Source organism: Dromaius novaehollandiae, chromosome 6 (assembly GCF_036370855.1).
Source record: "Dromaius novaehollandiae isolate bDroNov1 chromosome 6, bDroNov1.hap1, whole genome shotgun sequence".
NCBI lineage: Eukaryota > Metazoa > Chordata > Aves > Casuariiformes > Dromaiidae > Dromaius > Dromaius novaehollandiae.
The window spans coordinates 40399461-40426708 of NC_088103.1; the positions used below are offsets into that span (position 1 = coordinate 40399461).

The window sequence follows — 27248 nt, forward strand, 5'->3', positions numbered from 1 at the left end:
CTCTAGCTACTTTCTGAGTACTATGATTCTGTATATTTTCATTTTATTTCCTTTATGCTGTTTAATTTGGAGTTTCTATATATGAATGACTGTCATGTTTAAAGATGTCCAAGTCTCAGAGTGTTTCTTGATAGCATGTTACACAGGAAAGAACCAGTCCATCACAGATAAGAGTTGTTCTCACTTCATTAACTGGGCATACAAGAGTGTCTTTGAATTACAGCCTGGAAACCTAAGAAAATCACTGTCACTCTCAAAAAACAAGCCAAAGAAATTAGTGCCACTGCAGTTCCTTGAGTGTGCCGCTGGATGCTTAGGTATTTATTAACAACTATATCACAAGTGTGCACTGAAAGGATGCAGTACCAAGTACCCGGAAAAGACATCCACGACAATATTCTCTGTAACCACTTGAATAAACTATAATAGAATGCAGCTCGCTCAAGCATGAGGCTGCTGTGGAGTTTGGAAACAGAAAATAATCTAAAAACTGCAATGCAAGCATCCAGATTCTCTGTTGGCCACAAAGGTATCTGCTGGCAAAAATATGATGCACTAGATCATCACGTTTCCTCAGATTAGTTAGGGATTGTTTCTGCATCCTTGAGTGGCACTGTGATATGTGTGGTGGCATCCCTGAATGGAATAGTTCTGTGCCCTCGTCTGTTGTCAGAGACCTGGCTAAAGGAAAGAAAGGCTGCACAGGGTGTTGCACTTAGTTGTGCCGGGTCTGTGGGCAGCCAGCATAGCTGAAACTCATCCTCAAGCTACTCTGAGCTGTTCTTGAGGACTCGGACAACAAATACCAGACCATAACCACAGCAGATAAAAGCAGATTACAGTGTCTTTTATGGGAAACTTTTTTTCATGCACAAAACAGTCTCATCAAAAAGCAAGTCACAAAGTTCTGGCACTAGCAAACCAATATAGCATCGATCTTACTCAACATGTTTTCCTTGCTTTCAGTAGATATATGGCTGTATAACGCTAGTAAGAAAAGCACTGATTTATAGTATAAGTTTGGAAAATAAACTATTTTTACCAGTTAAGGATGATGTGGATGTCTTAAGAGGTTTTTTTGTCTCCCCTGGCAAAAAACCTGAACACAGCCACTGAGGCTAAAAAAGCTGACAGACTGTGATATATCCAGATGTTTACAGGAGTTCCTCTGGAAGATATTTTGAAGAATGTTTTGCAATGCTGTATGATGGCCAGTTGCTGAGATGCATCGCCAGCATTTCACAATGCCTAATTAGAAAGGGCAGCATCGGAACTTAGAGGACAATTACTGTAAACTGTACTCGAACCAGAACAAAAGAAAACAATTCAAATGATACAGTTAAATTTTAATTTAGCAGAGGTCTAAGTCACATGTGCTTTATAATATAAAAGCCTGCTTTAATGGTTTATAGCATATGCTTGAACAAATAAAGTGTAAACACAAATATAAGAATGTAAGGTCATATATTAATCTTAAATGTGACCTCAGGCAGGGTCACAGTAAGCTCATACAGAAAATCTGTGTTCAACAATAAACACACACCAGGAAACTTTTTGTGTCACTCATTTTAAAGCCAGAAGATAATCAAAGCATAGGAAACAACTATCTTCTGTGCCAAGAAGTCTTTCCAGACATTGGTACCTTTAAATCTGGCTTCTATTTAACAGTAACTCCATTAGTAACATGGTAGTGCTTAAAATATAATGAAAGCAATGCAATTTCTATTCAGTAAACATTAAAATGCTAAAATTCAAAAATATACATGTAGATGTAACTTGTTCTGTTGAGAAACAAGGTACTATTTTTAGTTCCTGTGCTTACATTTTCTTGCAGCTATTGTAATAGATGAACTGCCACCAGAAATATTCTCTCACTGGGGCCTGATGTAGAGTGATATAAATAACCTTTACAAAGTCCAACATAATGGAATGGTAAAATCCGTTGACATTCTTTTAATTAGCACTGCCTGAAGATTTACCTACATAGAACAGGAATAGCTAAATTCATCCCTGGAAAAAATCCACTGAAGTCACTGATGTCAGAGGAAGTATACTTGATATAACAGCTCTGTTATTCCCATTAAATATACAGCAGCTCCTCGCCTGTAGCATATAGATGGTTTGAGGTAAATGAGAAAATATTTTGATTTGTTAAAGAAAACACTATTTCTCTGCCCCAGAAACAACAAGTTAGGCAAACGTGACTATCAGATGGAGTGTCTATGAAAAGGGATCAAATCTTCTCTTCACCACATTGAACAGATTAGTGAGCAGAAACTACTTGTGCAAACATGTAGATGCTAAATTTCTGCTTTTACAAACTTCTATTAACAATTTAACAAATCAGTGGTAGCACTACACTTACTAGAACCCCATCCAGCAAAGCCATTAAGTGCTTGCTTAATACTACGAACATAAGAAGTTCCAAGTTTAGAAGCTCTTTTAAAAAGTTCAGTGCCAAATTTAACTTTCATGGTTTTCAGTATTTTTGACTAAACAGGATGAAACTGCTTCTGCAACATATGTAGTTTAATACTGCCCCCAACGACAGAGGAACAAAACAAAATGGGTCAAACTCGCCCTGCTTGTAACTTTCCTTCCTGGGTGGTGTTTCTAATACATAGTCTTCATGTTTACTCTACTATGCAGGCAGTCTTCCTTTCCCACTTAGAATGAAAAACTAAGCCTTTCAGACAGAATGATACACAAACAGATGACAGGCCATATTTAGATGTTCCAAATCCCCCCAAGTTCCCAGAGCTAATGTTTTCTAGCGGCTGTGAGTACTCAGGCCACTGAATCATTTTGGGAATAAAAGGACTGATGTGGAATGCAGGGTATCTGAATACCACCCAGTGAAGTCTAATTATTTGTATCCCAGTTTATTTTTTGATTGCTGTATGTTCACACTATCAAAGTACTATAGATACTTTATTCCCTCTTTCTATTTTCTAGCTCTGTAGACAGGTAATAATGAATATTCAGTGCTACAGTTAGTTCTTAAAAATAATCAGAAAGGGATAGCAGGACTTCAGCAACATCAGAAAGACTACAAAAGCTACACCATGCAAAACATAAATTGGCTGAACCAAATCGCTCTGACAATGCTAAGGCATAACTTCTATCTTATAGATAGAAGGGCACAAAAGAAGTTTCGCTTGGTTAGTGGGTTTCAGGAATGAGCCAAGGTTCTAGCTGAGTGAAAGGGATGCTGCTTTGAAAGTTTCAGGCTTGCCGGACAAAGGACCTCAGTGTAAAGATACTGTCTACTTACTGCTTCTTAAAGCATAAAACCAGTGTGTCTGAGGATCTCTTGACCATTAAAGCACAAAGTGATGTGAAAGTTTGGTGCAGGAATAAAGCTGAGCCATTTTTGTAATTACTATATTCTTGCTTGCTTCTTTGCTTCTTTCAGAAGAATGTCAATCATCCAGCAAGCTTTTAATCTTCAAGACTCTCTTAAGCAGAACACAGAGAGTAGAAATGAGGACTGGCCAAACAGATCTTGGCACCACAGAATGAGATCTATCTGCACTGTAATAGGGACAAAGCTGTCTTGTTTTGCTGGGTGTTCTGATTTTTAGATTCCACCGGGATTTATGGATATGCTTTGAGGAGGAACTGCTTGATTCGTTTTGAGTTTTATTCAGAAGGAAGAAATTTTAAATGACCTTTGTTTATGGGGGGGATGGGGACATAATACTACATCTATCTCAGTCTGCTAACGAAAAACATCATGGTAATGAATCATGTAAGGGATTAGAAGGGAAGAAAATAATATCTGATATTGCAGCATTTTCTATATTTACTTTGCCTTGACTTGAAAGGCTTTTTGCTTATTTTGCAGAGACTGCATTCATCTTTTTTCCAGGCTAGCAACTCCCCACACACATATTCCACTACGCCATCAAGTTTCCCCTGCAAAGCACACCAGATTCTGTCTCACCTCCATCCAGCTCTCATTTTAACTGAATTTTCTGAACTGTGATCATTCCTCACTATTAATTCATTAAAATGATTTAACATATTTGTTTTTCTAAATAAATATGGTACCTCTAGCTATACATACATACCTATATATAAAAACCGTGCTTCTCCAAGTTAAGGCTGTGCTCACAGACATGAGGTGAGCTTGTCGGCATGCTGCAGTATTTGGGCCACAAGCTAATTTGCCATTGTATGCCGCTTTTCCTTTCCCACTTGGTGTTGTGCAGCCATGGGGTCCTTCCTCACAAAGCCCTGACGTGGTGTGCAGTGAGGGCAGAGAGGGTCTGTAGGGAGCCTGAGCTCCGGCTAACCCTGTTACACTGCAGGCTTCCTACATCTAGTGCAGGGTGAGTCAGGCAGCACATGAGGTTTTTCGCCCACTCCCTGACTCAGTCTCCTAAGATACAATATAGACACAGTCTGCATGTCTCTAGAAATCAAGAATGTCCCTGTTTCCATGTCCTTAACAGCATTACAAAAGCTATGTTGTTGTCCTGGTTTTGTATACCCACAGAAAAACAATAATCCGAAGGAGCTGCCAGACAGCTTTGAGTGCCAAACTGATATAAATACCCTTGAAGGATGCAACTCCAGCTCTGTTTCACAGAGGTATATAATGCTACTGTATCCTTCACGAAAATATCCACTGAACCTCCTTTTAACACCTAAAACTGGAGCTGGTCTGAGACTGAGCAGTCAATCTCAGTGGCTGGCCAACTGAATTGTAACTCATAAGCTACAAGGCTCAGAGAGGGAGGTAGCACCTATGGTTTTCCTCTCATCCGAATTAGATGATCACTGGTCTATGGCAGGATATTACGGGAGGAAAAGAACCACATGCAGAAGAGCAGGTGAGGGGGGACTGTAAGTGGCTGTAATAGAGAGAATTCAAATGTGTCACAGAGGCAGTAAAAGTTAGATAATGACTGGGAGACCTAGAAGAAGGAGATGAAAGGAGACTAAGCAAGGGGAGAGGCATGTGAGGAAAGCAAGGGAAGAAGTGAGAAAAATTAAAGAAAAGTCTAAGGAATAGAAAACTTCAAACAGAAGGCATATTTCTCCTCCCTTCCCCCACCCTCCAACCACACACACACACACACACACACATCCCTTCAGTGCACTCCTCCGGGCTACTTATTAACACTGTAATTGAAGAATGCTCCCTCCCAACACGAGATGCTGGGCTCCCCCTCTTCTACAGCAGGACAAAAAAGGCTGACTGCATATTTATAACACCTCATCAGAAATTTACCTACAATACTGAACTGCCCCCTCCTCTGGCAAATCTCATCCATGAGGGTGTATGGTTTGCAATCGGTAACGTTATGTATTACAGGAACAATCCAGAAGCCTTACACAGAAAAGCCACTTTTACAAACAGGAACCAGTATAAAGCACGGGCAGATTTGGACACGCCTTATAGAAAACAGGCACAGAGATAGTATCTTTTCATGGTAGATTATCATTAAAAATGTCCAACAGAATATAAAGAAGGAAAATTAATTTCTTGGCAATTTTCTCACATTTTCAGAAAACACAGCAAGCAGCTGAGCTTTTGTTCTAGCTTTTACTGTGCATGAATTCTTTTATGCAATGATGGAAAGGTTTGCATATCTGCACACGATGTTCTTATACCTGTAGATGTAGATATCTTTCATATAGAATTGAATGAGTGGTTGCAACAAAATTAAGACTAGATAGCATAGGTGACTGGACACTGGTGACCAGACACTGACAGCAGTATCTAAAAGTGTTTGTAAGAATGTGCCAACGAAAATACATTTGTAAAAATTTGGTTCTCCAAATACGCAACAGCAAAAACATCTTTACTGTGTTTTCAATGTAATGACACCTTCACTGAAACCTAACAGGATATTTCACTATTGTTCTTCAGACATCACATGACAAAAAGTTATTTAAATATATTATGCAGCCATTTTATCTTTTCAATACCACATACCTGTAGCCAGTAACATGCACTAACTACAAAACTAAAGGCAAATCTTTAGGAATATTAATTTTAGCTAATAAAAAAGTCCAAGTGGCTGGTCTCTGAAATTAGTCAGGAATCTATCTGGCTATTTCACACTAAAAATGAACCAAAATGCTTTGACCAACCATTTTGAGTAGAGTCACTGTGGAGGACAAGAAACTTACGTTATATTACCAGAGTCTTATTTTAACAAAAATTGACTTATATTATTCTACCATTCCTTTCAGATCTATACATCACATGACTGTATTGATACTGTCCAATTTTTCTGTTCTTTTAATAAATAATGTGTCTGCATCGCTATCATTCTGCTCTGCGCCTTATGAATGTGTTAAGAAGACAGAGGAGGTATGCAAACTCAAAACACAGATTATTAAAAAGACCAAACTAATGACTCACATTTTCATTACTCAAAGAAAATAGTATTCTGAAATACTGTATTCTGAAATACTGTCAAATATGACACTGGAAAAAATGAAGCACACTGTCCTGTGTGTATTTACTGTATTCTGCTGCATTTACAGCAGAACAGTGTTTTTAAAACATGCCAGTCAATTTTCTGAAGTTTAAGTGGTGGCTGAAGCAATCAGAATAGGATTCAGATGGTTGACCTATACCAGGATGACACAGTTCATGAAAGTTTTTGACAGTACACTGACTTTTCCTTAGAAATCTTGTTTATGTTTATAATAAGAAAAAAGTCTAACTGCTTCTTTTATTTGGCTTTTTTTTTTTTTTCAGTTGGCATTGATAGGCATGCCTGAGAGACTCCAATAGCTTTCAAAGCTGGATATGTACTGGGATACAAGGAGAGGAAGCAGAAAAATGATAACGAAAATTAACCATTCAGTATTTTGATGAAGTTTGAAAATTAGGACTGTTTACGTAAGTCAGCTGTAAGTCAGAACTTACTCACATTTCTTGACATTTCTGGTCCCTTTTTCCCTCGATCAAGAATTTATGTTATATAACAGATGAATTTGAATGAATATAAAGAAAAAAAAATCAGCAGCAAAGCATCCTGCTGTCTCAATAAGGTGTTGGTGGTATCTGCAGTTTGGCTGAATTGCTTCCCTGTTCTAAACTCTGTTTTGAAAACCAATTCAGTGATGTGTGCATACAGGGCAAAGCTTTTAAAGAGCATCCAAAACTGAATGTTTAAATACATATTTGCATAGGCCTATGAGATATTTTATACATGAGTATGGGCAGATTCAAATCTTGCTCTTCTCAGTAAGCAGCATTCATGACAGAGTGCTTTCAGAGACCCCTTGGAATTTATCCCCTTGTTTTAACTAGCATTAAGAAAAAGCAGTAATGGAAGTAATAGGTAAGCAAATAATAGTTTCTAAATGACTATGTTTCAGAGTAGTCAGAACACATTCCCAAATTATTCACCTATTTAGGTATTCTTTCTGATGTCAAAATGAAATTGAAGTTATCAGAGTCAGAATTAGGTGCTTAGTGGCTACTTAACATATCTGGAATTACTATGTAGGCTGATATTTATCCATGCTAATACTCCTCCTCCCTTTCCTTCCTCCTCTCCTCGAGTCTTTCTGTTCCTGCAGACCAGGAAGAACAAATCACAGCTGACTCCCTGTGAGTGCACAGATTGGAGTATCTCTGGTGCTGATTTCTCCTCTCCATGACAGTAGAGACAGAGGTACTAAATACACTAGCAGTTTAGACAACCTAGGAGGTATTAATGTCTACCTAAGAAGACTCTGCAACACATCACATTTATTGTATCTCTAGGTGTAGGACAGAAGTGCTGCACTCTCACCCCGTTCCCACAAGCATTTGCCTACCTTTTCCACTGCCGTCCCTCTCCCTAACAGCCATGCCTCACTGAGCCATCAAAGAGTCCAAACTATTAAAGATGGCGTTTTAAAGAAAAGAAACCACAGCAAGAATCTATAAAGAAATCCATTTTCATCCCAGTGCCTCTTGCAAGTTTGGGCACCAGGAACAGACATTTTACCAAGCTTGCCTCTGCAGCTTTGGAATGGAAACAACACAACATCAGTGCAAGATTCATTAAGTCCAATTAAATAAAATGACATTAAAAAATTACCTGCTGAGATAACGTTACACCAAAGCTGACCTAAAGAAAATACAATCAAAAGAGAAGCAGTGGCATTAACTAAGGAATTCCTGACACTGCTACAGCCTGAGTATTAGGAAGAACTTTCCCTATAAAATCCTCTCCTCCATTTGACTGGCACTGTAACACTTTGGAAGTTTTGCAGAAAACACAGTGAAGATGCTGTCATTGTGCTACTCAACAGGGCGTGTATATAGGGAAGATAATATATATAAGCAAAAAGAATAATGACACAACATGGAAATGGAAAACTGGTGGTTCTGAGACCCAACTTATATAAGCTTATATAAGTTGTAATAGCATTACCTGTGAAGGTGCTGAATGCCACTCACTGGGCTCAAATGAAAACCCTCCACTGATTTCAGGCTGCACTAGTTTGTGTCAGCAGGAAACTGGCCCCTGACTTCCCCTAAGCCATAGCAGGCAGAGAGCTGCTCTCCTGCTCACCTGCGAACCACACTCAGGCACATCTCACCAGCTATGGTTAAAAGTCGAGGATCAGGAAAGGAGACCTCATATTCAAAATTCTAAATGTTTTACAAGGCACATACGTGTAACTGCTTACCAAGGTATGTACAAACATAACTTCACTGTCCTTGACAGTGTTTATTTCCTTCCTTGCTAATTCACAGAATTTGATAATCCACAATGAATGTACACATTAGAAACGAGTGAGATTCTTGGGTACAACTTCATTAATGTGACATTAGCACAACAGCTTTCTTACATAAACATACACAGTGTTAAGTAGGACTAACGCATTTCCTAAGGTCAGAGAGGGTTCTGTATGCCACTGAATAAGCATGGTATGACAACTTGCAGGGAACTTGTTAAAAGCAAGGGACCCAGTTTGTCCTGGGAAACCGCACTCTGTGCAGCCTCTCTCCTGGGCACAGAGAGGAGGAAAAAGACTGGGAATTAGGTCACTGAATCAGTGACCGTCCAGTTATAGCAGCCTAGCCCTTTTGACAGGGGAGGGCAGATAAAACGACCCCAAGCCTAAAACAGCTCTTAAGATAGTAGAAGCCAGTCCACAAATGTGAACCCCTTTCTTTCCGTGAAGAAATCCCCTCGACAGCCTGTGTACTATGACGATACATATGAAGTTCCACATGTGGCTTGTGTCCACAGACAGTTACTAGTGCTCACATGCAAGGTTACAATGAAAATAAAACCCACTATAATGAATAATTCTGTTTTCACCTCGTGATTAATGGGGAATAAAAATCATTCTGATACCATTTCATGGAGACACATAAGGGGAAGGTTTCCAACAAAAATCTGTAAGAAATGGATTTCTGTTTTGGTATCTTTCCTGGCAGTTTAAAGATTCTTCCATAATGAGAGTGAGTAGCTGTGAATGGTTTTGGAGAAGGTGAACACTATAACCAGATGTAGGCTTTTGTTATTCTGTTAAATATGTCAAAGGCTTTTGCTTTTTTCCCTGACTTGTCCTACTCTCTAGTGGATATTCTGACCCTCAGTCCTGGCAATTCCAGCAGTACCAAAAAGTTCTTTCTGGTACCTCATTAATCATTCCCCTGCCATGTGCTATCTTACCTGCAGATGTAATTCTTCTTGCAGGATTCTTGTAAATTCAGGCAGTTTGGTTTCTCCCTGTCCTCATATGAACACACAGGAACAATAGTCTGCCGTCTCCTTTCTGTACAGGCTACGTCTCGACAGGAGCAGAAGAGCATCCCATAGCTGTGCTTTGGGGGAACTTTGTCAAAAAACAGCCGGAGGGCCTTATGACACTTCCGCTTGTTACAGATTTCATTGGACGTGCTGCTGGTGCAGGGGGTTATGTAAGCAGATCTGAACCTCTTGCAGGTATCATTTAGGTTACAAGCTTTTGCTGCATCCAAGCAATTGTTCCCCTTTGAAAGTACTGGCTCCACTAGAAAAAACAACACAACAGCAGTAAGAAATGTGTCACATTTATACTGTGCTTTGATGTTTGTGCTTATTTCACTGTTAATGAGATCCTGAGTGTATATTTATTACATAGAAAACTTCCAGTGCCAGAAACTGTGATCAGTGCTTATGTTTCTTTGGGTAATGTTTTAACAAGTGAGCAAGAGCACAAGCATGCGTTAAGATCAGAATGCTGGCAAATGAATGCTGAGTATACTAAGCAGGCTGTACTTCATCATCTTTGCAGCAGGCATGCAGGGTGAATATTGTGTAAGACTGGGCCCCACTAGAAAGCTGTCAAAATCACTGGTAAGTTGGAAGGGATACATTTGGCCAATTGCACAAGAACACAATGAGAATACAGGTTCCTAACTTTGATTTTGTAAACCAGTTACTTTGTGATGTCTTAATTTTTCCTTACACAGTAAAAATGACATTTTGAGTCTTCATCGAGTAGCATAACATTTAAATTTAATTTGTGCGCTCTGCAGAATATAAAAGCCATATGCCTATTACTACAGCTTTTGAGGTACAAAGCAGCACTCACAGCCAGAAAGGTAAGCAGGTGCAGCCCCACAATTGTGAGCTAATGCCACCCAAAAGGCCTGTAAAATCCAGGCTTTGTTCAGGATACTCCTATAAAGTCTACACATATCACCTGAACCCTAGAAGTTTTATGAAGTTCACAAGCTTTGAAGAAGCTGGCATAGAATTAACAAGTCACTGTTAAAGAAATATATGAAAACAAGGAGTATATGTCTCTTTTACACACACACATACAGACGTGACACACTATAAGTTACAGGAAAAATATTCACATAAAAGGTAAGATTGTAATTATAGATTTAATTTTATAATATATTACCTAGACATTAAATAAACAACATATGCTTTGCTTGAAAATGAAAACAACTGGTGTTAGTGTGAAAAAATTCAATTAGGAATAATCTTAATGCTGTTGTGGATATCGGGAATGCCAGCGTCACAGATCCAAGAAAACACAGTAACTTCCTATTGCTACAGAATTTGCAAGCTGAACAGAACATTTTTTGCAAATATCTAAAACCCTGCAGCAACCTCCTAGAAAGGCCAGCCAGAGGTAAAACATCTCAAACAAGATCTAAAGTTCTAACTTCTTCCAAAAAAAAGCTTTTATTCTAGATCTTCCACCTTTTCCCCAAAACTCAGTCCAAGGCCCTTCTACAACTCAATGTCCCTCCTCTCCATTCTTCTGCCACTTTGCCTCACTTTTCTAGATCAGGATGTCAACCTTTTCCTTTTTCATGGCAGAGAAAGATGATGTGGCGTGGCCAGCACAGTGCTCAGAGGTATTGCAGTTGCAGTGCCTAAGAGTGGCCCTGGATGCTAGGACACAAAAATACAACACTTGCTACTATCTCACATATCTTACACATCCAGAAATGACCCAAACCACAAGTGACAGGCATTGGATTTGTTTTTCACTCTAGCAATATGCCGTAACTACATTCAGTGAGTTTGTATATTTAGCATTTGTATATTTAACATTCACACTCTAAGTCCTTCCCAATATCAGTTTCCTGCACAATAAACTGCAACTGTTTGCTTATCATCACAAATCACAAAACTAAAAGGATGCAACATCTGACTATAAATTACGACAGCCAAGCATTTCTTGTACTGGTTTCCCACAGCTTAAGCAGCACCAGATCCAGAAGAAATAGCATATCCAAAATACATCACTCTCATAAAATTGTAACACTGTTATATAGAATGTTGTATTACATTAACGCATAACTATAATCTTAACTATGAACTCTAGAAGTTTTTTTGCTGTAATACAGTATAGAGAATTATATGTTAAGTACAAATATAATTACCATGTAATCTCCAGGGCATGTAATTATGTAATATATGAATAGTACATGCTAATTACTATGTGATTACAGAGTAATTACATGGTAATTTTGTGCCTAGAAGACAACTGCCGAATCCTACTCTTTAAAAAAATATTTTGTGGAGGAGCTCTAAACAGGGCATACCAACACAAACAGACATCAACTTACTCTATGATACATTATAAAACATTCTTTACAAACAACCAAGATGCAATAAAGCAGACTCTACAGCTCTTTGCTCAGAATCATATACATGTTCTCCATTAAGGGTCCAAAATATAGTAAATGCTGCTACAGGATTAAAAAGCACTGTGAATATTAGTACCTTAAAAATCAAAAGTGACAGCTTAATGAATGTTTTTTAAAAATAGAGCATAAGCCAAAATCAATGAAAACATAAACAGCAAAGTTATCTTGAATGAAAATTGCATTAAATGCAAATTGTTCATAAAACCACCTTAATACTTACATTCTTTCATATCCTTTACATAACTGATACCTACGCAAGACTCACATTCCTCTACATGTCACCTCTGAACTGGGACCAGGTTTTTGTTTTGTTTTGTTTTTTAAATTACCTATGGCTGTAACTTGCTTAATTTAGCTATTTGCCACTTGCCTTTTCTATTTTGATACATATGTCTCTAGCTATTGACTCTGGCATATTTATCATCACATTACACAAAGTATTTCTACCTTTTAAAACCAAAACTAGCATATAGCACGTATAAGATCTGAATCAACTGCATTTGAATTAAATATGACTGTCTAAACAAATGCTTCTCATTAATCTTAGCTTCTCCCAAGCTTTTAAATCATGTTTCAATGTAAAATTTACAAACCAGAACACACTTTATGCTTTAGTTTTTATTGCAGAAGTATAATGTAATTATTCCTAAGTCCTGTGGTAAGTATAGTTAAGAATACTGAGAATGTTTTTGGAGATTACTTACACAGCAGTAACACATAACATCAAAATTTCATCCTGCTCCTGTTTTGCAAAGCTCAAATTATTAAGACAGGCAGAAGTTTGGCTCTTGCTAGGTACTGACTACATTAAGAGCAAATGGAGCTAATCCAGAGCTACTTTTCCTGCCAGCATCTCTCTGAAAAGGTCTGTGTAAGGAGATCTTTCTTCTGTTCTCTCCTCCCTTGGGACGCTCAGGTATGGAGTGGGGGCAGTCAGACCCAGCAGCCTGGCACAGGTAAAGAGTCCTGCCCATGGCCATTTCCCCATCCAGTGTTTTTTCTCTCCTAAGTCTGCTTTGCCTTAGGCCCATTTTGGAAATCTCAGCCAAACCATGCAGCTCTCAGTTCCTGCCAAATTACTGCAGACTCTGAGGTAAGTTATTTCCAGTCAGTTGACAAGTGATACCCTGTCCCTTTGGGTGAGGCACTGGTTCTCACTTGCAGCTACGGGCACAGCAGAGCAGCTCCTGCAAAAAACAGGACACAGCCTATCAGCAAAAGTAACTAGCAGCTGCAAGCTGCTTTGCTGCTATGGGCACTAGCCTGCTGTGGTGCAAGGCAGAGCCACCACATAATTTTTAGGAACTCAACTGTAGCCAGGAGCTGCTGCTCAGTGGGAAAGCAGCAGCTCCCAACATCTGCAAACTTGGAATTCCCCAAAACTTCCTTCTGCCAGGCAGTTTGCTTTATAATATGTGCAGAAACTCCAAGACAGCAACAATCAGCTGACTGATACTAACTTACCTCCATATGGATCACCAGCTCCCAGCTCCTCTACTGTACATGTAATACTTCAATGCAAGGCGAGATGATTTTAGACCAACTTTACTGAAGAAAAAACAGGCCCTATGTTGCAGTATAAGCTGCTACCACTTTGGTACTTGTTATCTCCTGAAGTCCCCCACCTTGGCTCACAGTTTTTACAGCTGCAGCAGTTCTGGACTCAGGCTCCTGTTCAGCCTTGGGAAAAAGAGCAGAAAGTAGCCAGCCAAACACTTCATTCTTTTATCCAGAGACGTTCTAAAGTTTTAATAGGGCTTCCTCTGCCCTGTATTATCTTTCTTGTGCTTCACTCTCTTTCAAATAGTCTCTTCACCTTAATCTTTCAACTTTCTTGGATTTCCATTTCATTTCTGCACCTAGTAAGCCTTCTGGCTATCTCTACAACTCCCGTTAACTCCATGGTGCACTAGAAGGGATTCTCAGAGGATCTTAGCAGCTTCTTATTCATGTGCCTAATACATGGAAGGAGTGGAAGAACTATCACTTATTCTATAAGATTCATATTAAACTGCAATTTACATAAAAACAATTTACTGAGGTTGCCATTAAAATTACAATTACTATTTGGAAGTAATTAGCATTATTAGGCTTTCCAGGGTATTTAGTGCAGAGACTGCTGTAAAAAGAGCAGTAAATCTTAATGTGACGCAAGGCAAAACTGCAAAGTGATAGAGGTGACCACATGGGTGCAGAATATTACATGTAGGAACCAAGCACTGACCAGGATATGGCGTACCTTGGTCCTACTTGAATAGAAGGGCACCTATGCACTTCACCGAAGTACCTGTGCCTTGTAACAAGAGCGGATTAAAAAAAAAAAAAACACAAAACTACGGGAAAGATTGTCATCTGCACCTAAATGGTTGCAAATAAACTCCCATTTTCTTGGACAAAACAGAAATGCCTAAACTGATACTTTAGGTACCTGAGCCCAAAGCTGTAACACTTACAGTTCCTGGGCAGTCCTTCCCAATGCTGGCTATGCAAGTCTTTGATATCACAAGCTACTACAGGGACTTTAGCGACTACAGGTCCCAAAAGTTCTTCTCTGAATACACTCACAGATCTGCCCTGAGCTGAGTGGATAAAGGCAATCTCCTGTTCAAGCCCTATAGAGATCAAAACCTTTACATTGCTTAGTCTGAACCAACAGATGTGATCTGGAAGTATTCATCACTCAACTGTGATATAACCCAGGCAGAAAACCACAAGAGAGAGCACGATGCTTCAGCCCAAGGACGACAGCTTTCCTGGGTAGGCAAAATGCTGGGTTCTGGCCTGTGTCAGAACAGAGTTATTTCCCTTACAAGAACAATGACTGGAAAGCAGGAAGACTACTGCCTTAATTTTAAGTCTGCAGAGGCATGATCCTACTTGCACTCTCTTCTAATCCCATAAACAACATAATCTTTTCTATACCATAGCTCTTCCTCTTTCTTCCAGGCTGGCCAGCTTACTTCCTACTCCATAGGGCACTCTCCCAGGCTTTGTGAAAACCTGTAAGGAGGCACACAGAGCACAGGCCTCTCACTTCCTGAGAGAGGAATCTCTCTGATCACTAACTTAATGAATAAAGCACCACGATACCTTCAGCTAGGTACCCTTTAAAAGAAGAGCCCTGCTCAGTTCTTCCAAGCAGCTCTGTACTCCCAGGAGCATACAATGAATGCTGAGCAGGCAAATGCTCCTGCCTGAGACTCTGAATCTGGCTCCTCAGGACCAAAGACTTCCAACAAATCTCAGGTTTTCAGGTTTAATATTTCCTACTCTCTACCTAGGCATTTGTCACACAGGATTCTGGTGGGTTTTTTTTTTTTTTCTTCTTCTTTTTTTTTTTTTTGGATCAGCACTCCAGGATATACAGCATGCACTTTATAAGGACTCTGAGTATCTTACTACGGATTTTAGATATCACCCGGGGGCAGGGGTTCCTAACTTTTAGGTGCCTAAATACATCTTTTGGTCTATTCCTAGATGTGTAATTCTACTAAGGGAGCCACATGCCCATGTGTTGTGCCTTGCACCATTCAAGTTCACCATTGGATCTGGGCTTTAATGCTTAGCAGGACTCTTGTCTCCATTCAGAGTTAGATTCTGCTACCATTCAAGTTGACCATTTGCCAGTGGACACTGGAGATAAAGATTGTAAGAGCAAAGTCCTACAGCTGGATCTGCACCGATGAAAAAGGGGAGAACTGATGTCACAGGATCTCCTTTTGTACTTTCAGTCTTCCTTAGGGAGGGATAGGGAAAGGCTGACAAGAAAACTCAGAAATGACTGCTGTAGGTTGGCTGAGGAACATCTATTCTGACTTATGGGTTATGTAGGAGGAAAGTTTTGTAACCCTACTATGAACTGATTTAAAGTTTTGTTCCATAAGAGCAGAGATGGAGAGGAAACCCTGCTTCCCAATATTAACAACTTTGTGGTCTGCTGCCTAAATTCATTCTGTCTTCACTCACACAAATATGCTGATCTGCTACAGATATAATGAAAGCTTATGCCAGAGTCCCTAATTTTCCATGTGTAACCGAGGACTGCAGTTTTACACTATATACATAACAGCACAGTTAAATTGATTTTATTCACTAGAGGTATTGTGATTTTTCAATTATCTAAGTTACATGAATTTGGTTCATAATGCTGCTTTTACTTCTGTCCAAGGTATCTCACATAGGAGGCAGAAACATACAAATAAAATCAGAAGCTTCTAAACAAAGAAATTTCAAACCGCTGCTAACTAATCCACTCACTGTTTCTCACATTACTGCACCAATGATTTCAGTTCTACCCTTAAGGGTTTTCAGGGTATAAAGGTGCTTTTAATCTACACTACACTACTATTTGGATGAATTATGCCTGACCAGGACCGTATACAGAATATATTCTTCTGGAGGAGAGATCTCCAGTCATTCCATATACAATTCACGCTCTGTACTGAATCAGAGACTGGTTTTGTGATGTGGAAGGCTATCACCACAGTTTCAGCTGAGTTCTTCTAATTAATTTCCCTTGAAATATTCAAAGTGGATCTGTGTTACTGCATATGCTCCCCAGTTACACTGTTCAGTATTTTATTATTAGCTAAATACTAAATAAAATTAAGAAGGAACTTGCACACACAGAAATACAGAATAAACCTGTGAAAATACTCAAACCTACACAGTTGCCATGAGAAGTGATTTACTGCATGCAAGTTCTCAAGACACAGTGAGGGACTGTTTACCAAAGTCATGCCAATTTACAGGGTAACTTTCAGCATTTCTTTTTATTACTGCAGAATTGAATTCACAACTTGTTTCCTCATTTCCTCAGACTTGATTAATTACCATGTTAACATAACTACTGTTCTCTTGGTTATAATGGGCTCACTCTAAAGTGCTGCCCTAGCAAAATAAACCAAGAGAAAGCTTCTAGCTCTTTGCTCCAGCACTGCAATCCTTTCTAATCTCACTATTTTTCAAATTTATGTTCCATTCCAATAAAGCTTGTGTGAATATTATAGCAAATCAGATAATACAAGGTTATGACCCTCGTAATTGATCCTTCAAGGTTCTTTTTGCCTTTTTCCAGTTGACATGGTAAAAATTACATTTAAATGTGCTTGTTGACACTTGAGAATTCACTTTGTTGGTCGTATACACTGTTTCAGAGAGATTACGTTACATAATGATGTATTTCTAGTGCTTTATTTCTTCTATACCTACAACCCCATTAAGCTGTAAGCAAAACTCCCCTGGGCTGTAAGACTACAGGTATCAAGGGGGCAATGCTCCCACACTGTTCAGTGGGAGTGTAGCTGCAGAAAGGATTATGTGAGGATACAGGGCTAAATATTAGCTACTATTTAAAAACATGAAAATATTAAAAATATATCCAAATAAATACAAGTGGCTTACAAAAATCAGAAGTTAAATTTCCCTTTGTGGCAAAATACACAGACCATGTATGCTAGCACCAAAAATCAGTTACCTGTAGCAATGGTTTCTGCATCACATGACCACTGGAATAAAGTGATTAATTGGACTGTCTCCGTAAATGTGATCATTACACTTTTAATTAACCTTCTCAACCTCTTGCACCTTTTCGTTGTGTTATACATTAGATTTTTGTGGTTTTCCAGCTATTATGCTTGACTAAGCTTAAAACAATGCAAAGCTCTGTTAGAAAGGTAAGAAAAACAGCTCAAGCAGCTCTTACTGTTCCTAGTGAGAAAATACTGTTGATACTGTCATCACGAGGGTAGTTATAAATCAGATGGAGGACAGACATTCTGAACTCTGTGGCTACGTTCCCACCTAATTTTTGTTTTGGCAGCCTACTGTTATTTAATGGCTCTGGATACCAGGAAACTGGCTTTCGAACATTCTTCCTCAACCTAGTTATAATTACTCCATATAAATCATACAATGATCAATTATAATAATCTTAGGTTCATCCATTATTTAAACTTAGCATTTGAATCTACACAGCAGGAGTGCAGGAAATTCCAGAGTCTTCTCTCTGCTCACTAACTGCTTTATTCCTGAAGTAATGCCAGTTACTGAAAAAAGGGGCCAGATACGCTCTCAGCTATGTCATGGAAAACTGAAATAACCACAGATTTCAGCTGAGGAAAATTTTTTGACTACAAACAAATATATTTTCTTCTAACCACTATCTTCCTGTTGTTGAAGCTAAAAATCACAGTGAAATTTTGCTCTCATTTACATTGGTGCACCAAAATCAGAGGAGTTCCTCTACATTTACATGCACTGAGAGCTCACTATGTTTTTATTTTAAGATGGCTTAGATTTCTCATATACATACACATACAGACACATTTGTATATGTTCAAGTATATGTACATAAAATATTTCAATATTGTTTTGTTTCCTGTCTCCTTTCACAATAACACTACATACACATTTATTAGTTTGTGTAAGAAATAATTCAAATGTTTTTGTCTAACTTAAGATTGATCCTAAGATATCTGAGCTCAACATGATCAGAAACATGTCTGATACAAAGAAGAGAGATACTGAAAGGAAGTGAACTTTCACGAAGGCTCAAGAACAGCATCCATTTTTCAGAAAAACTTTAAAATTATAACTCGATTTAAATTAGTAATAGAAATTTTTAGACAAACTATTTTAATAAACTATACCTTTTTGTGACTATACAAAATATTCAGTTCCTGATCCCTACTTTTTTGTACCCTGCCCTATTTCAGTCTCAGCCATATTTGCTATAAAATGCTAATACAGGGCCTGTTTTCAAGTCAAATATTTTGAAAATTTCTAACACATTTTTTAGTGCTTTAACGGCATGCCAAGAATTGTTTTGTGAATAAAGCAGTATCTTTCAGTTGTGCTTTCTTCATTTTCATTAGCAACAAAGCTGTTAAAATGTGGAAGGTGAGCACATAAAAAGTGCTGGCAAAATTAAAAGATAAAGTGATGCTTTCACACATGCAAAACTGCATTTGTTTCTCAACATCAAAAGAAAGAGTAGTGGGTGTACCAAGGGGAAAGAGGTCAAAGGTTAGAATGTCTGCCACAATAGAGAAAGGTCTGAGAAAGCAGACATTTACATGGTAAGTGAGCATGCAAATAGGTACAACTCCAGCACTTTGAACCAAAATATAGATCCCTAAGTCCAAATTTGGGCACGAAATAAAATTTGTTTATGGACAAAACACAAGTAAGAGCTCAGCAAATGGTGCATAAATAAAAACTAAATGGTAAAATTTTCAAAAATTCTTAAATGGAGGGGACCCTGACCCAGAGCAATTCCTTTTAAGAGATATAAAAACTCTTCCTGATAGGTCTAGCTGGGAACTCCATTTAGGTCATTAGATAGATGCACAGTGGAGGAACCAAGGAAATTCTCTGTGCTCCTCTGTGGGGCAAGAATTTTAGATTCAAGTAGAGAAAGCAGATGATGAAGGAGAGCTTCTCGCTGCAGGAAGGAAATTCTAGAAGGAAAAAAACTCATACATGGTAAAGCTGGTATTCATATTTAGTCTTAGGACCATAAGGCTAGAAGGAGCTTCATAACATAACCCATCCTCCTGTCCCACAGCAGGACCAACTATAGCCAGAATAAATCCTGACTGATGCTTCCTTGGATGGACATAAGTCCATGGGACCAGAAGGGATGCAAGCAAGAGTGCTGAGGGAGCTGGCTGATCTCATTGTGAGGCTGCTCTCATTTTTGTAATGCCACGGCAATCAGGGGAGCTTCATGATGATGGAAATAAGGCAAACTTCACACCTATCTTCAAAGAGGACAAATAGGAGGATACAGGGAAAGGTGGGTCAGCCTAACCTCATTTGCAGGGATGGTTATGGAGCAAGCCATCCTTAAAGCCATGTTCATGCACATGAAAGACAAAAAAGTGATGAAAACCGGTCAGCATGGATTCACCAAGGTCAAATCAGGCCGAATGCCTTTTGCAATTAGATAACTGGCTGAGTGGACAGAGGGAGAGCAGAGTGTCACTTACACTGACTTTAGTAAGGCTTCTGATAAAGTCTTCCATATTATCATTGTAGCTAAATTGGAAAAATATAGTTTGGACAGTTGGACTGCAGGATGGGTGGAACTAGCCCTGCTTTGAATGGGTGGAACTAGCCCTGCTTTGAATGGGGAATAAGACTGGATGACCTAGAGAAGGTCTCTTCCCACTAAAAATACCCTATGATTCTATGATCTAACCTGTTCTTCAATACCTCCAGTGAAGAGCCCACAGCCTCTCTAGACAGCTATCCAGTGCTTCCCCATGCACCCTATTAAAAGTTTTTCCTGATATCTTATCTAAATATCATTTCCTACAATGGAATCCCACTATTTCTTTCCTAACTCTACTCACTATCTCTTAGTAATAACTTTTTATCTTCTTACAGACTGTCATCCCCCCATCACTCCACTCTTCTGTTAAGCTACTGCTTTCCAATCTGTTCATTCTTTCCTTGTAAGTCATGTTTTCTAGATGTCTCAGCTTATGCTGTTTTATTCTCCGATTTGAAATAAAAAGGCGATTACTGACATATCCACTGACTGAGAGTTACTGTACTAGTTGTACTCAGGAGATCACTACAGACAGACAAAACCTGTTAATTCAAGAATTGCCGAAGCATAACTTACTCCAGCCTCAAGCAATACCAGCGTAGGTAGGGATGGTTTACACACATTGACTGTCTACTGCAGGAGTATATATTAGCTTATCTATGACAGCAGCTTGCTCCTTATGGCTATAACCTGAAAAAAGAGTCAAAGTACATAAAACCTTAGTAGAAAAGTTACCCTGCTTATTCTACAGTATTATTCTTTTGGAAGGAAAATCAAGAGAAGACAAAAGGCTGGAGAAGTGACTGTGAATTGAATCCGACAACAGCAACTGATGGGATAAATCAGGAAACATTCAAAAGCAGGGAGTGGGGAAAAGATGTTCTCTCCAGCATAACAACCAGAAAGCTCTACCTTCTCAAAAACTCTTCTGCTACTCCTATCAGACAGACACGGATGACTCTACGGTCGTGACAAAAGTACATTAGCACAAGTAAAAGATGAGACTAAAATCATAGTGAACGCAGCAGTAGCAGAGATGGGGCAGATGCTGTAACAGTGGCAGCAGCAGTAGGGGTTGGACAAAGGTTGCCATCATGGCAGCAGAGAAAGCAACAGAGTCAGAGAACAGCAAGAGTCGCAGCAGCTGTAGAGCCACCAAATCACCACCCTTTCACTACTGCTAGTAAAAACCATTTGGGGCATTATCTGGCCTATCCACCAAACAATAAGAGCCTCATTCCATTAATCTACCACCAGCTGCTCTTCTTTCCTGTATCAGTTGGTCCCAATGCGATCCTGCTGAATACAAATAAACACACAATGATGTGAAGACAGCAGCCCTGGTAACTCAGTAAGCTGCAGTCACTGTGTTGCTGCTCACTTCATCTTAAGACTCATTGCTGAGACTTCAGAAGCTGAGAATCAAGGAGAAATGTGCTTTGAGGTAGATGCACTTAATGGAACAGGGGAAACACGATACTTCAGAAATAAGTAACAAGTGATACTGAGTTGCAGACCTAGAAATGTTAATGATGGTCACCATGTATGTAGACGATAAAGCAGTACAAAATGAAGATAAGACATCTATACATGACGTATGTCACTTATCTATACGTAACTGGGGGGTTATTAACTTGAAATCATTAAGGTATTTAACCGATTAGAAAATAGCATTGCCTACTGTCTAGATCCCTTTTACTTCCATTTATGTCACATAATACATGTGACACACAGGTTCTTCAGTGTTCTGCTCTTTGCTCTGTTCTCTGCTGGTTCTCTTCCCTGAACTAGTCTCGTTTACCTTCACCTCTTAAAATTTTTCAACTTCTTTTTTTTTGGAATGTAAAAATGCAGTTCCTTCTGAAAAAAGGAAAGCAGAAAATCAAACTTCACAGCCCAAATGCCCCATTGTTGAGAGGCTGCCCCCATGTCTCGGCTGTGTTATTTAGTGTCTGGCCTGAAGCCCACTAAACACAGCCCTTTGACTTCCATTTGCTTCAATAAACTCTGGATCAAGATTTTATGCCCTAATTCAGCCCGTGCTTTAAACCCATTTAAAGCAACTTAAGCATTTTATTAAGTGCTATCATGAACTCAGCATCAGATTACGTTATGCTTGGCTCCATTTTTAACTCTAAAATACACATGGAAAACATGGGCTTCTATTTAGTGTGCAAGTTTACAAATGTGTGAACACACATGTACACAGAAGTAAAATAAATAAAAAAGTAGCACTCTATTCACATTAAAAGTAATTAATTCAATATTAAAGCACTAAAATAAAACTAAGTTAAATGACAACACCACTTACATTTAACCAGCTATTTTTTTTCAGAGTCACTTCATATACACCACACATAACACCCTACTGAATTTCAGTCAGTTCTGGAGTGGAGAGTTACAGCTATCCACCAGCAATGGTGTACAAGAGGCACTGGAGGGGCAAGGAGAGGAGGTGAAGGAAGAGTGTATAATCCTGTAGTTGAAACTATAATAATTACCCAAATCAGTTTTTTTTTTTTTTCCAAGATTAACATTCCTACTCAGGTAAAAAGAGTTACTGCTGCTCAGTGAAAGCATGAGACTGACAACAACACAGCTTCCATCCTGCAGGGACACTTGTTCAGTATTGACTTAGATGGCTGTGAAGCTAACAAGTCACTCGGACACACTTCTGAAACACTAACACCCCAGTATAAACATTAACAGACGTAATGAATGCATTCATTGTGGATGCAGCCAGTATGGTGTTCCCGAGACAACAATTGTACAGTGTACGCTAACTGGACAGTGGTACAGTTATTTCTCTGGCATATAACACAGCAGATGGATCACTACAGGACGTGGTAACATGGAGACTACAGCTCCCTTAACATGCTTGCGTACACATCTCTACTTTATGACAGTTGCACTGGCATCATGAGTGTTACTGAAGCCGTGAAGGAATGCTGGGCGAGTCTTGTCCCCAGAGGCTTGGTATTGCTAATTTCCCTCTGCAAATTTTGATGTAAGTAACCAAACAGAGCAGAAAACTTTCTTAAGCTTCAGTTTCTCACTTTCCTCTACTCTCTTTTCCTTGAAGAATGAATTCATTACAACTGTTAGGAAAATCCTGGTAGAAGGTTTAAGGTACCTAGAACCAGCGTCCCTCGTGAACAGGTTGATGATGAGGTATGCGAGCACTAGGAAGCAGTATTGAATACTTGGGTTTTTTTTTTTTCCCTCATTCCCATTGGAGATAGGAGATTAACAGTACCCTATGTATATTTGCTCTTTTTTTCCAAGTGTATTACTGTATAAATTTAACATGCACCCTCATCCCTGTTGAAACCAAAAAAGGACTTTGTTCAAATACCTAAGGATTAGTGTCAACAGCAGTATTTTTGCATTTGAATATACTTACAAATGTATGTATTTAGTTTAAAAAATGGTACCAGGATTAAAGCCTTGCAAACCAAACTAAACCTGCATCTTGAAGCTATTGCTGTTCTGAAACTATTGCTAGCTCTGTAAGAGATATAAAATAAAAAAGAAGAAAAAGCCCAAACTCCTAAAACAAACCCAACACACAAAAAGAAGTATTGAGGAAAAAACAAAATCTCCAAATTCACTATATATTGCACCCCATCACGCACATTAGGTACTGCATGTGCATTTCACCATCAGCAACAACTCTTACTCTCAAAGGCCCTTGTACAACCGTGATGCTTTCACACATTCTTTAGGTGTAAATCCAGTACAATAGTATAGTCTCTTCTGTAATTCAAGAGCAAGAGAGAGATTAAGAATGCTATCGAAATCAACACAAAAACTTTAAATAAAACAAATCATTATTAGCTGTTAAAGCTAAAATGAGGTAGAAAGGAGAGTTATCCACAGTAGAGTAGTGCACCAGTAAATAAATAAAGTACAAAAGTCCCACACATTTGACATTTGAAGAACAAAACTATCCATCAATGTCTTGGCATAGATCGATCAAACAGAATGCTACTGCCGAAAACCTAATAGTAGGATGGTAATAATGTAGCCATAAAACCTCTACTCTATAATTGACTGCTTCCACTTCAAGCTAACATGTCTGAAAGAGTGACTAATGTTCACCTAAAGATTTCACTTGCATTGAATGACAATCAGTTACACCTCACAGTATTCTCTGCAGATTGCTTATGCTGGATAATTGTCAAGGGACATGAGCCAGAGGGGGAACAGTCCACTTAAATATTAAGAAATTCATGTGAAGAATAGTATGATACTCTCCAAAGGAAATATAGTTTCTCATCTGATTGTAAAATACAATGCAATACTCTACTTCAAACAATGCATCCCCTTCCTGAAGCAGAAGCACCAGCAGTGACTCCGTAAGTCACACTAAGTTCCATATTTCAAATAGGTACTTAAAACTTCAGCAAGGTATAAAAAATACATTGTATCCTTTCCAAAATTGCAGCCTATATTCTTTGAATACAGAACATATTTCTGAGAATTTGCAAATAAATTACAAGCTTTGGTCAGATTTTGCTTTGGTGTAGAGGGGAAAATAAAGAAATTCCACTGAAAGTCAGTAGAGTTTATCAGTGTTATAAAAACAATCAGAACTATACACTTCAATGAAATGATCTATCTTTACAACTTACTTTTGTGATCTTACAAAGCAGAATATCTTAGATATAGTATTAGATAATACAGGTTTTTTGCTTTAATTCAGGAGACCAAGATGAATTTAAGCATATTTCTTAATTTCCTGAATGGGAGCCTATGTTAGAAAAAGAATCAGTTTTGTACATTTTTGAGGCCAGAATGAGAAACTTAAATTTACTTTGTAAGTTTCACTACAGATTTTATGCATATATATATATATATATGCACACACACATATACACACAAATATATACATAAATTAAAATGTTTGGAACTCTCTAATGGACCATGAGCATAAGTCAGATTGCTCTGTTGCCTTTGATATATACTTAAAGGTAATTGGCTAGTCTTAGTGATGTATTTTTAAAGAGCTACCTATTGATTAATAATGTTTCAGTATTAATATAACCACTTTGTGTGGATTAAAAAACATCAATAACAGAAACCCACATTTATCCACAAAATTAACTGGATATAGATCTGTTGCTTTAAGCCAAATGGGGTGCGTCCACTCATTATTTTACAAGAGGAATGAGATAACAGTTAAAATTAAAGCAAAACTTGGTTTTATATTTTAGCTGCATACAATGGATACAGCTCATGCTTTTATGCTCTTGCAGAATACACGAAGAAAGGATGCAAAAGCAAATTCTCACTGGCTGGAATCTGTGACACAGCAGTTTCACATAACGGGAGCCTTCTGTGCAAATGCTGGACAAAATGAAATGTATAGTACAAACAGAGGTGTGTTTTCCTTTTTAATCCAGTTAAAAATGGATTAAATCAGTACATGATACTGTAATCTGATCCATATAGCCAGAGCTCTTACAGTCACACTCATCTCACTGTTACCCAACAGGCTCCATGAGGATACAGAGGTCTGCTGATTTAAAGAGATATTTGAAAATAATACCTTGGCCTGTGGGCCATCACACAAATATATAACTGAACATGAAAAACTGTCTTCAGGTGAAATGCTCAAAGTTATCTACATGAGACTATAATTCTGTGCATGTAAGTATGTGAGCAAAAATCTCAGTTAAGTTCCACAAGAGGAAACGGCAGAAAAATAGTGTCGTGTCATCTTCCTGCAAACACTAATGAACAAATTCAGAAAGGACCCTTTGTCAATTGTATTAAAAAGCAGTTAAAACCAGAATTGTGCTATGTAATCTTAATGAGATTAGAGAAATTCAGGTCTGGAAGGGACTGTAAATGCTATCTTGTTCATCCTCCAGTGGTGAGCAAAGCTGAATCCATCTTTTGCAAAATATCTGTCTGAATTTCACAATGGAAGGGATGCCACAACCTCCAGGATATTAGATCCAGTGCTTATTCTTTAAGTTAGATTTTTTTCCCCTCATATGTTGCCTAAACATCACATACTACAGTTCGGACCAACTGACAATTCCCTTGTCACTGAGGATATTAGACTGCTTTGACATCTGTTCTTGCTGAATCCACACTGACCCTCCTTACCACCTTACATCCTCTAGGTGCTTTCAAATCAAGTTTTTTAATACTTTGTTCTATTATCTTCCTAAGCACTGAAGTTGGGAACTGGACATAATTCTCTGGCTACCCTTTTTTCTAGGTTCATTTTGTTGATGGTATATATATACGTGCGTGTGTGTGCGCTTGTTTGTGTGTGTATATATATATGTATACACACTTATGTGTATATATATGTGTGTGTATTTTTTAATAAGACAGGTATGATGTTAGTCTTCCCCTGATCTGCTGGGACCTCCCCTTTCTTCCATGAGTTCTGAAACATAACTGGAAATGGTTTAGTGATAGCTTCAGCTTGTCTAAGTACTCTAGAGTGAATTGCATCAAACATTTCAAAAGCATTTTCAGGCCATCAGAAGAAAAAAAGTAAATACTTGTGCATTTTTGTTCCTTTTTATTAAACAAGGAATTTAACTTGAAAACAGAAATATAAATCGTTAACATCAATTGTTTTATTGGACTATGACACATGATAACACACCTTATGTTACATACCAAACGTCTTAAACTGCCTTCCTAAATAATTTGCCAAGTTATGTTGAATACTTTTCAGATGATCTTGCGCCAGTAGACAATAGCAGTTCTTAGAGATAGCAATCTCTTTTTTCACCTCCAGTATGCAAAGAGCATCAAGAAATAAATAGACACAGGAAGTGAGGCCTAATGTATTGACAGTCTTTTGTTGTTTTGTGCTGTTTTAGAAAAGGAAAACAAACTTTCACCCTAGCTTTTCAGTCAAGCCAGATTTCTACCAACTTTGTGTCACCAAAGTGGTGCACAGAAATAGAAGCATTCAGATAAATCAGATCCTGAAACAGAATAAAGCTTGCCCAAACTTTATTACTGTCATTTCATGTTTGATCAAACACATAAATAGATAGCCTTTCCACAGAAACTAACTAAAGCCACCTA

The 27248-nt window shown here is 38.4% G+C and overlaps 1 protein-coding gene across 3 annotated transcripts in view; it reads right to left on the reverse strand.

The window, feature by feature from the left end:
* The window catches only part of GFRA1 (GDNF family receptor alpha 1), a 206870-nt gene that overhangs the window by 47980 nt on the left and 131642 nt on the right, over nucleotides 1-27248 (reverse strand). For all 3 annotated transcript variants that reach the window (XM_026096176.2, XM_064514274.1, XM_026096177.2), the window contains one exon: nucleotides 9648-9987. In XM_026096176.2, coding sequence (XP_025951961.1) covers nucleotides 9648-9987 — 340 coding nt within the window. The remainder of the gene's footprint in view (nucleotides 1-9647; nucleotides 9988-27248) is intronic.